This window comes from Saccostrea cucullata, unplaced genomic scaffold (assembly GCF_032062105.1).
Source record: "Saccostrea cucullata isolate Sc308-1 unplaced genomic scaffold, CSIRO_AGI_Scuc_v1 ctg326, whole genome shotgun sequence".
NCBI classification, from domain to species: Eukaryota; Metazoa; Mollusca; class Bivalvia; order Ostreida; family Ostreidae; genus Saccostrea; species Saccostrea cuccullata.
In genome coordinates this window covers 582,132-595,999 of record NW_026930161.1, presented here as the reverse complement: position 1 = coordinate 595,999, position 13,868 = coordinate 582,132, and the positions used below count along the sequence as shown (strand labels likewise).

General features: G+C 33.7%; 2 protein-coding genes across 2 annotated transcripts; one reads left to right on the top strand and one right to left on the bottom strand.

The window, feature by feature from the left end:
- The first annotated feature begins 15 nt into the window (after window positions 1–15).
- On the top strand, window positions 16–7,448 carry LOC134283092 (very-long-chain (3R)-3-hydroxyacyl-CoA dehydratase 3-like). Its single transcript, XM_062765525.1, has 10 exons — window positions 16–111; window positions 2,883–2,999; window positions 3,315–3,485; window positions 3,943–4,018; window positions 4,255–4,365; window positions 4,746–4,873; window positions 5,473–5,585; window positions 6,036–6,142; window positions 6,735–6,866; window positions 7,155–7,448. The coding sequence occupies exons 1-10, from the start codon at window positions 22–24 to the stop codon at window positions 7,241–7,243; spliced, it is 1,134 nt and encodes a 377-aa protein (XP_062621509.1). The 5' UTR covers window positions 16–21; the 3' UTR covers window positions 7,244–7,448.
- Window positions 7,449–9,532: 2,084 nt separating this feature from the next.
- Window positions 9,533–13,529, bottom strand: LOC134283091 (uncharacterized). The gene is made up of 4 exons (XM_062765524.1): window positions 13,136–13,529; window positions 12,678–12,812; window positions 11,527–11,605; window positions 9,533–10,061 (listed from the first exon to the last, which is right to left on the bottom strand). Exons 1-4 carry the CDS (start codon window positions 13,456–13,458, stop codon window positions 9,840–9,842), a joined length of 759 nt encoding a protein of 252 aa, XP_062621508.1. The 5' UTR covers window positions 13,459–13,529; the 3' UTR covers window positions 9,533–9,839.
- Window positions 13,530–13,868: the final 339 nt, after the last annotated feature.

The window sequence follows — 13,868 nt, the reverse complement described above, 5'->3', positions numbered from 1 at the left end:
GAGCTATTCATTTTATACAACATGGCGGAAAGTGAGAGGTTGAGCCCCTTTGTATATTGGGGTCAGAAAACAGACCATGTCTCGTTGAAAATTGATCTGAAGGATGTTGTTGTAAGGCGTAAAAATTCTTTTAAACATAAACAAATATTGTATATTTAACAGAGAAGTTTTAATCCCGATGCTAGTCGCTGGTAAATCAGCTGTTCAGAAAATTCATTTTTATGTTTTAAAAATCTTTTTTTAGCTCACCTGATCCGAAGGCACAAGTGGAATCCAGATAGGGCCACGCAGTTCCCTATTGCATCATCGCACTATTGAGGTTTGGGTTGATAATGCAATGACACAATAATGCGATGTCAATGGTGTAATAACGATGAAGCGATGTTGCAATTATGCGATGACAATGGTGCAATAGCACTATGGAGCAATGGTGTAATGATGCGATGGTACGATGACGATAAAGTGATATTCACTTTTACTCTATTGCACCATCGTCATCGCATTATCGTGCCATCGCACCATAGCTCCATCATCGTCGCTTCATCGTTATCACGCCATTGTATTGTTGCACCATCGACCTATTAGTGGACGCTCAATGTGGCGATAGTGAACTGCATCGCCCTATCCAGATTCTATACAAGTTAGCTTTTCTGATCACATTTTGTCCGTCCTTCTGTAAACTTTTAACATTTTACAACTTTTTAAGAACCACTGTGCCACTGTTAAGGATACACCAAAGGCTTTTTTCAAGATTTTTGTCAATTTTGAGATTTTTGGCTAAGAAAACAATGCTAATCAATGCTTTATAATGCATGAAAAATTCTGGCTGATTATTAAATGGTTTTCTAATTATTTAACAATAATCAAACATAAACACTAACACATGTGAATGTGCCGTTATTGAAGCTTCTGATTTGGTCTGTAACTGCCTGCTTCTGAAAGGAGCAATAAATCACTGTGACCACTTGGGGAATTCTTCACTAGCCACACAGAGGTTATCAGTAATTAAACTACAGGGACTCTAGATTTAGGGAAGGAGATCTAACAGGTCACTAATGACCATGAAGTAGGAGGTGGAGCTTAGCTCTTGCCATTTTGCCGGGAAATCTTTCTGATTCAGAATTGAACCTATTTCACTTCATTTAAAGCACCTAAATAAAGAAAAGAACCTCCCATTCTTGTGAATATGCATAGGAAATAAGGATAAGTGACAGGTATCCAAAGCTGAATCTCCAAGATGTCATATATTTCTAGCTTTGGCAGACTTTGTTGTGTAATGGGTTTTTGCCCTCTACTGTAAAGTAAGATCAGACAGTTGGTGGTTTTATTTCAAAGGATTCAGCTCCCTTATTTATTGACCAATTTCTCTGAAAACTGGCCAGAATGCGTCTCAAATGTGTGTTCACAAAACCGTATCTCAGATTTTTGATATCTTGCTCAGTTCTCGAATTATTGGGGGAAATGTAGAATTGGGCTAATAAATTGGTAACATTGAAAGACAAATGGATGTAACTTTTGAATAAAAAGATTTATCAAAAATCTGAGATACGGTTTTAAAGTTCAATCTTTAATCTACATTGAGGCAAAATTTTGACTTTGAGAGGTGGAATACAAAAAAGTTGATTTATAAAATATAAATGCACTAATATTTACATTAAGATATTAATAATTCTTTAATAAGATAAAAATGAAAATTTGAATTAAGATCATTAAATAGTAAATTTAACAAGCTTTCAAATGATATATACTTTTATTATGTTATCTTTGTTAATAAAAGAATTACAAGCAAATTAAATTTTGCCCTTTGGAAACCTTTGGTGTATCCTTAACCAAACTTTGCAAAAAGCATCTTTGAGTAAAGGGGAGTTTAAAATGTAAAAATGAAGGGCCAAGTCCCCTCACAAAGGAAGATAATTAAGAAAAGACAATTATGGGGGGGGGGTGTCATTATAAAATCTTCTCAAGAACCACTGGGCCAGAACAGCTGAAACTAACATGGAAGCATCCTGGGGTAGTGAAGATTCTAAATTGTACAAATCATGACCCCTGGGTTTAGGCGGGGCCACAATAGGGAATCAAAGTTTTACATAGAAATATGTAGGAAAAAAATTTAAAAATCTTCTCAAGAACCACTGGGCCAGAACAGCTGAAAATCATGTGGAAGCATCCTTGGGTAGTGTAGATTCAAAATTACACAAATGATAGCCCCCACGGGTAGGGCGAGGCCACAAGAAATCAAAGTTTTACAATGAAATATTTGGGTTATGTTTAGAATTCTTTTTCTCAATAACTGCTGGGACAGAAAAGGTCAAACTTATGTGAAAGCATCCTGGGATAGTGTAGATTTTAAATTGCTAAAACCATGACCCAGGAGGTAGGGCGGGGCCATAATTTGGAATCCAAGTTTCACATCGAACTATATAGGAAAAAGTTTTTAAAAATCTTCTTCTCAATAACTACTGGACCAGAAAAGCTGAAACTTATGTGAAAACATCCTCGGGTAGTTCAGATTCTAAATTGTCAAACCTTGACCCCTGGTAATAGGGCGGGGCAACAATAGCGAACCCAAGTTTTAGATTGAAATATATAGGAAAAATCTTTAAAAATCTTCTTTTCAGGAAGTGCCAGGAACTACAGGACCATAACAGCTGAAACTTATGTGAAAACATCCTGGGTAGTGTAGATTCTAAATTGTTCAAATTATGATCCATGGGGTAGGGTTGGGTCACAATAGGTATTACAAGGGGGAAAATCTGGTAAAGAACAACATGCCCATGGGCCTCTTGTTAAGACAATCATTCTAAAAAAATCAGATGTATGTTCAGAATGTTTCTCTTGTCACTGGCGTAAAAGTTTTTAAAATGAAAAAAATTAATGCACAGGATCCCAAAGTCGATTTGACTGAAGATGGCTTAAAGTTTGAAGCTGATGGGATTGGTGTCAGGGGCAACAACTTTTATCAGCTGGATATAGAATTTTACCATCCTGTGGATCCAGACGTAAGGAACTGTTTTAATAGTTGTGATATCAAATCATATTATATACCTATTGTCATGGATAACATCAACAGCCACATTTAAAAATACTGAGTTAACCTGCAGTCCACTATTTGATTGTGAAAGGATAGGGTCATAAGACACACTTGGTCTCTAGAGTTGCTGAAAAATGATTTAAAAAAAAGGATTTCTGGGAAATGCACAAAATAAAGTCAGGTTTAGCACCATTGTGCTAACAATAGTTATAAAATAAATTTCTTTCAGATGTTATAATGAATATTTGAAGCTTAAAATCCATTATTTCTTTTGAATCTGCAGAAAAGTAGATACAGAGTGTTGAATAGGTGCATTGATTTTTACATCCAAAAGAAGGGGAGTGGGGAAGTGTGGCCACGTCTTACATACCAAAAACTCAAGTACCCCTGGCTTAAAATTGATTTTGACAAAGTTGCCTATGAAGATGAGTCAGAGTCAGAGGAGGAAGACAAGGTATTTTTTCTCCATGTTTTCAAGTTGAATCAGTTTAATATTTAAAAATGTTACTGTAAGATATACTGATAGAGGATTTTCTTGGCGGGTGTAAAATTTGGTGCTTTGCCTGCTCAAAGATATGCCAATAATTTTGGCGTAACTTATTTTAGTGGACACAGAGTTTCAGCTCTTTGCAGATTAACACTAAGAAGAGTATTGACTATTTAGTGATTAAAATTTTAGCGGACTACCATCAAAACACCAGAATAAGCCAAAATTAGCACCCTGCCAAAATAACCCACTCTACGGTACTGTTTCAGTTAATTTTGAAAGACAATATTTAAATCTGTTCAGAAAAAAAGATCTGAGTAATTAGGAAGATGACCATTGATTAAGTCTTATAAATTGATAGACTGAGTACAAGCTTAAAATAAAGATTCTGTTCCATAAACTTTTGTTTGTATATGTTTTTCAGGCAAAAAATATGTCTGAGGAAGATATTTTAAAACAGATTGAGAAAGAACTGGATTTAGATGCCGCTAAAAGCCCTGGTAAAAGTTTGATTACTTTATTCACTATTGATATGTAGGATTTAGTTAATTAGTATTCTTGCAATTGGATCATTCTGATGGTTTGATCTTTTTAATGTTCTCCAGTGGTTGGGTGCTGTTTGAATATGACGTATGCTAAGTTTTCGGAATGTTTGCATTGTTGTCAGGATTTTTACTGGGGTATGCTAAAAAGCAAATGCCTTCCCTTCTCTCCATCAGTTATGTATATTTTGTAGATGTACCTGATCTGAAGACAGCATACCTGTTTTTCTACAATCTTTTCCAATTTGTTGGTTTCACCTTCATAAGTAGTGTTCTTATTGTAAATTTCTGCAGAGATAAACAAAGTAAGTACATTGTAGCTTCAGCTAAATATCTACTTTTCAAAGCTTTGAGTTTATTCTGGTGACCTATTGCTATCTGTTTTCATACCACCAAAATAAATGCAATCTTTTAAAAAATCGACTTTACTCCTAGACATCACGCAGTTGAACTGTTTGCCAAGCATGATTGTATAAAATTCTTTGAAAATGTCTTCTGATCATGGGTATTAAAGTAGTGAACAATTTCTTCAACAGAACTGTGACTGGTTGAATTTAAAATGGGGCATAATTGTTTGAAAGTGTGACAGGATGAATTTAACATTGGTCAAAGATAATCCTGTTTTATATAGTATTTCAAGCTTTACATCTACACTGTACTTATAATTAATTTTGATTGGTTACAGTGGCAATGACATCCAGCTTCAGTCTGGTTGGAAATCCTCTGATGGTTTGTCAGACAGCGGCCATCATGGAAATACTTCATCCTATGTTAGGGCTGGTCAAATCAAGTGCAGTAGCCCCTTTAATGCAGGTATGACTCAAATGTAAGATGATTGTTTTGAAGATTATGCTGTGAAATGGAAAATTTTCACGAGGTTTTAATTTTCATTGTTTTCAAGGCGTGACGAGACTCGCAAATTCATGTCCACCATGAAATGTAAAATGTTACATACATAACTAAACAATTCTTCATTCATGAAATAAAATCCCCACAAACCAAGAGTTTTTCCTCAAACTGCAAAAATTTGTCCCCATGAAAATATGTTATTTAACAGTTTTTTTTCATTTTGAAGACTCTTTGAACATTTAATCATACTGAAAAGTCCATGTTTACCCATCCAGAAGTTTACTTCATGTAATTCATAAAATTTTTAGGGAAATATTTTGCTTCTGTAAGTTTTAAAGTCATATGTATTTGGCTATAAAATTAATGATTTTTTTTCCTCCAGTAAGGAGATTTGTGTTTAAATTGATGAATAGGAGTTTCTGACGAAAGGGAAAAAAACATTGAATTCTTATTTTATTGGGTAGTTTCAGTGATGAGTCATCTATGGATGGAAATTTAACAAATAATTTTTATATAGTAATATGATATTAATCATATGACTAATAATCTCAATTTATTTACAGGTCCTAGGGAGAAATTTTATACTATTTGTTATAATTCTTCATGAAGAGAACATACAAACTGCACCAATAGTGTTTTTCTTGCTCCTGACGTGGAGTTTGATAGAGGTTGTTAGGTAAGTATCCCACTTTCCTATTTTTGATGGTTCAGTTCAGAGCATGATAATGATGTTAGATCTCTAAAGGTTTATCTGAATCAGGTAAACTTGGTACCTTTGGCTCACAGATTATTGAGATATATACAGTAGTATTCAATCAACATTTAGGTCTTCTTTTTTTCAGGTCAGCTAAAGCAGTCCTTCATTTACAGTTTATTTGATTTGTGTTGGAATCTTTGATGTTTTTTTGTTGCTATATGGATGATGTTAATGAAAAGATAAAAATTTGTCCAATTGAAAGTGCAATTCTGTACATGGTTTATGAATAGGATATTGGAAAAATGCCTCTGAGAATTAAGATACATGTACATATTAAAAACATGGTGCTTTCTTTTTTTTTATATATTATTAATTTTGTCTCCTATCCATATGATCATAACTTAGCTGTGATATTCTATTTTTTCCCAGATATCCATTTTACATGTTAGCAGTTCTAAATCAAAAAGTTTACATTGTCACCTGGTTGAGGTATACAATGTGGATGCCACTTTATCCTCTTGGTATATTTCTAGAAGGTAATCTCTTACGAAGCTCCCAATATTAGTGTGATTTCTTATGCAAAAACAGAGGAAAGAATATTAAAAATTACAAATCAAATATTGGTCAGTTTTCCACTGCTCCAGGTCTCATACTTCCTTATCAATTCCTTCCTTATCAATTCCCTAAGTAAGTTATACTAATTATCTGAATTTTGAATTTTCACACAATAATACAAATAGGAATAAAATTCTAAAAAGATAACAGAACTCAGTTTTTAATAAATGACATTTTATTTGATTAAATTTATTGCCTGGCCATAACCATTGTGAACAACCCTTGTAGTTCATCATGTATAAAAAAAAAATTAAAAAAAACAAAAAAAATTAAAAAAGAACATGCCATGAGTTTCATGATTGCAAGATTTCAAAGCTATTTACACGAAAGGTTTTCTCTTACTAAGAATTCTTTTGAATAAATTACCCCCACACCCATTAATTTCAATGTGTACAATGATATAAATTCTTTAAAGTGTCATTACTTATTTGTATCCAAAAAAAGAAGCAGTATGCTGACATATCCTAGAAAAGTGATCTTTATTAAAGTAACACTACATTAATGCCTTTACAGGTGCTGTAGTGATTTTATCCATTCCATTATATGAACTATCAGAGAGGTTCTGTCTGTTTCTACCTAACAGTGTCAACATGGCATTTTATTTCCCATGGTTTCTGTATGCATATCCACCAGTTCTTCTATTAGGTAAGATTTTGGTTCTCTCCTATAAAACACTGTATAAATGCAGAATACCTTATTAAGTCTGTTTTCTACAGTTAACTGATTAAATGTGATTGATGATTGAAAGCCAAATATGATTTATAATTGTGGTTTGTAAAGGCTAGTCATGATAAATTATTAAACAGTTCTTCATCCATAAAATGAAATCCCCTCAAACCAGTATTTTTTCCTCATATCACAGAAATTCAACTGCAGGAAAATATGTGATTTTACAGAATTAATGCTTCCTGATTTAATGCTTCTATTTTTCAGCTGGATATTACATGCTCAAGTACATGCACAGCCAAAGAAAGAAAGTTTTAGGTGCCACATCAACTTCAAAATCCAAAAAGTCATCATGAATCAATGTCCCCTGAGCAGCAATCACCCTGTCTCATTTCTTAAGCTTTAATTATTTTTAATTCTGTTTGGTTCCATGAAGATTGGTTATAATTAATTAACATAAATAGGAATAATATGAGTATTTTTATTCCTCTTTTAATACTGATGAATTTTACAATATTTTTATTACCACACAGTATGTAAATCATGAGCTGTTTCATTTACTGAAGTACTGTATTACAAGTTTAGAGTAAATGTTGTGATGTTTACGTGCATTGTCTTATGAAATAAGCAATTGCTATGCTGGATACAAGTTTTTTTTTTTTTATTTGTAAATTAGTAAGAATGAAAAAAAAAAATGTGGTCATTACATGACATGTTTTAGTAGAGCTTGGTCTTGATTTTTTTTTCAAAGTTTTAAACCGAGATATCATTAAAAGTTTTATTAAAGCTATCTAGTTACAACTTTTATCATATATGCGTTTGAAGTGACATCTAGAGTACCATGGATGTGTTGAATTTAGTTGGAAGTTTCAACAACTTCATTATGTTACCTCCAGTATCTAGAATTCTTGTACATCTGGTTTCAACAAGTTTGAGATAACCAGATTTGAGTGTACCAGGTACTTGAAAAAAAGAAGAAGATCCAATTAATGAAATAAATGAGACTAATAACCCAATATGGGATGTAAAATTTACATAGAGGAAGAAACCTGCTAAAAAATGAAAGAAGGGCAGTAATAAATCAAGAGAGTGTTAAGGCTAAGCCCTTGAGTCTCTTTTTAACAATCTAACTGCCAATTGCAAACACTATGCAATAAATTTACTAAATAATAAGCTAAAGTAAGTAATGAGTCAGTGTATAATTTATATTTTGATTTTTGCATTCATATTTTGTACATCATGATTTGCATCACATACCATGAAAGAGGGACTCTAGGAAACATGTTTGGTAAATTATATTTCCTAAAATGTTTTGCTAGTAAACAGAGTAAATCTTGGGAAAAATTTAAATATGTATAAAATGAATTTATAGACAGATTACAAATATTGAGAATGCTACTAGCGTTGTCACATCAGGTGATTTCTCTTCTTTTTCATGACTCTTAAAATTCTTTGGGTGATTTTTGAAGTATGTACTGTGTAGATTATTACTTGAAGGCCATTGACTTTTAGAAGGAATAATAATAAAAAGAGAAAGAAATGTGTATATGCCAATGCATAAAGGGACGACCATTTGATTTTGATGGGGGGGGGGGGTGCTAGCAGATAATGTTGAAAATAAATAATCTGTCCTCGACTGGACAAGAAATAAATAATCCTTCCCTGAGCAGGGCTACTCCCCACTCCCATGACCCACGATTATTAGACTTTGAAATTTTGTTTTGCTTGTCAGATTTTTTCAGTGAAAAGGAAAAGAAATACTGTCTTTGATCTTGTTGGAAATAAAATAATCTGTCCTTCACCGACATGAGGAGTTGCGGATAAGAGGTGGTTATCCCAAAGCGTAAAAGACGGACTGAGGATAATCGCTTAGAACAAAAATAACACTCTATGCCATTTTTAAATAAAATGCTTTCTTTGGTTGTTGATATGCCTCAGTCGTTACAGAACAATCCGCATTTTATTGTTTATAACCAATATTAATCATATTAACTATTAAGTATTGTATAATATACATTTATTGATTGAGTTCGAGGGCAACATGTGATTTGTCGGACCCTCGAACCAAACTGTCTGCCTGAGGCCGTTAGCAGACAGTTTGGTTCGAGGGTCGACAAAACGCATTTTGCCCGAGAACATGGTCAATAAATGTTTTGTTATACCTTTCACTTTATTTATTTTTTTTTTTTACATGTATTTTGTGCTGTCTTCTAAATTGTAACATCAGGTCCGTCAATTTTGAATAACTACGATTGAAAATGAGATTAAGCTCCGTCCATTCTATGACGTAAGCGGTCCAACATCTCATCGACAGGTCCAACATCGATTTTTTATGCCCGCTCAGCAAAAAATGATAAATGTTAGACTTTTTTCGTATAAATTTGAATAGGAACAATTTTTCAAGGGTATAACAATTTTAAATGTACGCCAGTCTATGTTCAACCGATAGAAGAACCCATGAACATATATGTCCGCCACATTAATAACTGGAGACCGCCAGATATTTCCTTTTCTTAAAGACATCTACCGGCTTCCGTAGTTTGTAGATTCTGCAGTTTCAACAAGTCTATTAACTGTTTTTTTTTCTTTTTCATGCTTATCTGTTTTTTATTATTAACTTAAAAAATACAAATTAACATGTGTAATTGTGCATCACGATGAATATGAATGTTACAACACAAAAGAACACGAACATATGTACAATAATAAAAAAAATCTGCTCTTAATACCAGTTGATAATGATATGATTTTTAAGTTAACTACTGGTGAATAAGTCATTGAGGTATTTTATGAAATACTATGGAAGAAATACAATTATATCATATCACAAGATGAGGTTTTTCAACCTAAGTACGCAAAAGAAAAGTAGCTATTGCACAACTTTGACTTAGTAGTAATGAAACACGCACAAAATGGTCTTAAAGTTGAACAAGTGCGCTTCTATCACTACCATCATACTATCTGGGAAGATCGCTCAGGCGTACTACCAGAACTTTTAATCGAAAAGGATTCATCCAGAAAAAAATGGGACGAGCCGAATTCTCTTCCTTTTCGTAATAACACAGACCCGGTTTCTGTACCGTCATGTTTCAGTTCCGTAAGTATACTTTTGGCTCTGTACCCATTCATCACTGCTAATGCTGCTGTTATTAAAGCAATGAACCAGCTAGTCACCTGAAAAATAATTTTAAAAAGTTTAAGTCATTACTACATCTACAAAAATAAATAAATAATAAATATATATTATATATATTAATAAAAAATAAATAAATATAAAAGAGACCGCGACATTATTTGCAATATTATCATAAACTTAACGTATAACTTTGCAACTTCGTAGTGTGGAAAGATTGTTTTTTTGGTTTTTTTTTAAGTTTTGGCGATACCATACTACTCCACCATTGAGATATCAAACTTTTTTTGTCTCAGTCTAGTTTCGCCCCCCCCCCCCCTTTCCCCGATATACCATTATTTAAATGCTTATCACTTATTTTTTTCCCAGAAACTATGCTACCTGGTAACAATGTCTATTCCTTCTTTCAAGGGCACTTGTTTCGGTTATAGATTTTTAACCCATAGTTTACCTTGTCATTATAAATATGCTTAAAAAAATACCGAAACAAGTACCCATGTTTTTATAGTCACTTTCAATTTATGATATAAATGTATCAATGTTGAATAAATGTATGGTCCATTTTAATGAAAGAAATCAAACTAAAGTCATATTAATTGTTTTAAATAGACCATCAATCAAAAGTAAGGTAAAAGGAATTCTAGGGTTGTGTGGAGACGAACTTGCTAGTTCTCAGCTCAGAATTTTGTTCTTTAATAACGAAGTGATTTCTGAATTTTTTTTTTCATTTTGAATATAACACCTCTCACTTTTTTTTAAAAATTGAAAACAGTTGTGTTTATAAAATCTTCTACCGTAGTTCATGGGGGGGGGGGGGGGGAGGGGGTCCGAAGCATTTTTTTTAAATTCATTTATTTTCTATTACCCCCCAGTAATCATTAGTAATAATTATTTTGCTTGTCAAATAAGGAAGGGGCATGCATCATTATTATACTGTTTACAGAGAAAGAGAAAGCCCAAGAGAAGACGTTTGTGAAATAGTAAATACTTTCATACTTCTTTGAAGATTCATGTTTTAATCAGTTTACAGCAAAATATACACTGGCAAGCTTCTTTCTCTATAACAGTATCTCAGGAACCCAGACTGTAATCAGCGAAAAACAAATAATGAAAAGATATCGGTGATATTTCACCTTCCTGTTGACGAGAAACATTGTCTTAATTAAGAAGTCAGCTTCTGTATTATCACCCACGAGTAAAAAATAGCATATTACCGGTATGTCACACTTCCAGACTGCGAGGACATTGATTTTTACTTTAATTCAAAAGAAGTCTAGCAAAACAATCATACTTCACACTCTGCTGGGGAAAATCCTGTATCCTGTTTTCAATTTGTTAAAAAAATTCTTTTACATTTAACAATCCGGAAGACTAGCCCCTATAGAAGAAACTTAAGAAAACAACCTTATATGGGGATGGATAAAAACCTAGAAGACCTATAGTTCTATATAATAAATGTAGATCAAATCAAACCGTAGGTGCAGGAGAAGCATCACTGATACGTACCTCTGTAATTTTCATGTACCTATAGAAGTCTTCCTTCCCTTTTAGTGTTGTCCATTGCATGTCCTCCAATTCTGAACAGCTAAAATGAATTTAATGTTAACCTTTATTTTGCATTATCAAATTCACTGGCTGCTACACCTATTATGGCAACCACGTAGCGTGGGGTGGGAGTGGGGGGTTGCGGTTGTGTGTGTGTGTGGTTGTTGTTGTGCCTCAATTTAGTTATAAATGTGATAAATGTAGATTGATAGTCTGGTTGCCCCCCCCCCCCCCCAGCACTTTTCGTTGCAGTATACATGTACTAGTAGTCAAAGTAGGACAATGTTGATAAAAAAAATGGTACTGAGAGGAATATGCCACCCCCGCCCCCACCCCCCCCCCCCACCCCCAAAAAAATATGATTTTCGAGTGTTTTTTTTTTCAGGTAAGGTGAATATTTTTTTCCCTGGCTTGTGCCCCACTTTCAAAACCAATGATACGTCACTGGCACCCAATCAGCCACACCGTTTTAAGGGAAAATATACACTTCTTAGCATTCCAAGTGTTCCATTATGTATTAAACAGAAATAAAATGTATGAAGAACTTTATATACTAGCATTTTTCCTACCTGTCATATTATCATTGTTCATCTAACCGTAAAACCATTACATTCCAGATAGTATTTTATTTGAGTTGTGCATTACAAATTCTTTCTGACAAAATGCATCACCCACAACCCATCAATGTCATATTTGATTGCATCTTTGTAGAAATGTTTTAGATTAGGACCCTAGCTGACGCCCGACGACCAGACCTTGAAACAGATCTGTACCGTACATCATATAAGAGCAGAAAATGTAGCAACCATTGCAACTTGTATTGCACAATATCTTTACAAACTGATGACCACATATATGCATTGTGAATTTAGGGTCATTCTTATAACATTTATCAGAGATATCGGGAGGGGGGGGGTGTCAAATTCTTCCGAGGGGAAGAAAATCCATTTCACACAATTTCGTTCAGACTAGCATCTAAGTACCGGTACTTTTGCATACCTAAGACATGTTAACTCAGTGAAGTTTATTTGAATTGCAAATTACTTTCTCTTGTCATCCTTCATTTCAAACAAATTAAATTACACTTCAAAGGTTAATTCTTTTCGTTTTACCTGTATGGTACCTGAGACTGTAGATTTGTACAGAACTGATTTAATCCCGTGGTGAGCATCCCGCTGGAGACTAGTAACGCTAGACTTATACAACCATGAAGTATACACCCGAACAAAAGGGCAGGTAAAGACTGTCTACAAATCAAAGATTGTCAAAGATCAGGCTAAAATAATGAACCAGAGTAAAAGCCATTAAATTAAAGCATGCCACTGCATGCATGTTATATAAACAACTTTGACCCTTTTCACGGTAATAAACCTTTATGTTGGCTATCATCCAATATTTAAGTATTATACAGTTATAAACTCTTAATGATTTTAAACAATATATATATTTTATCAAACAGATGAACATGTATTAATTTACTACACAAACCGAGGACTTGTTTTAATTAAGCACAGCTGATTTAAACACTCAGTGACCTTTTCACAGGTAAATGACATGCATAACGATTTACATTTTACCGTCGAGCTCCTCCATTTGTAAATAAAACCAAATCCAAATAAAAGCATGAATGGTAGCCACTACTGGGGCATATGTAGCCACATGACACTGAATGGGTTTGCCCCACGTAGATCCACCCCAGTCTAAGACAACAGTACTGTTATCGTTCGTGTTCACTGTCACTGACAAGTCGGCATGGAGTATACACTCAAAATTGAAAAAGTTAAAAGTCCAACCGCTCGGAATACAGGCACATAGTGAGAGAATGAACACTATTCCATTGACAAAGATCTGAGAAAACCTAAATTTATGCCTCCTTGGTAGCTTATCCAGCATTTTGGCGGCTCAGCTGTGTCACCGGCACATGGTGCGTTCTGTTTGGTGAATGGCAAGGTCGCGCAGCTGATCAAGACGTCGTCGATTATTTTGCTCATTGACCTTTACTTTTTTAGAAGGGTGTTGACGTTATTTAAATTTATGTGCTTATAACTACAGGCATTTCATCTTCAGTTTAACGATATGGATGTGATGCATTTAATAGCTGCATGTAAATAAAATACATTGTACTTTTAAAAAAAAATTGATGAAGTCGTGCTACAAAAAAAGTCGAGGTTGAAGCATTTTGATAAATGAAATGATGTTGACTTGGTCGTGCATTATTCAAAAATCTGTAAAACCCAGAATTGTTTTAAACACAATTTTAAATGAAGCCTAAAGTTATTTTGAATATTTATATGAATTTTGAA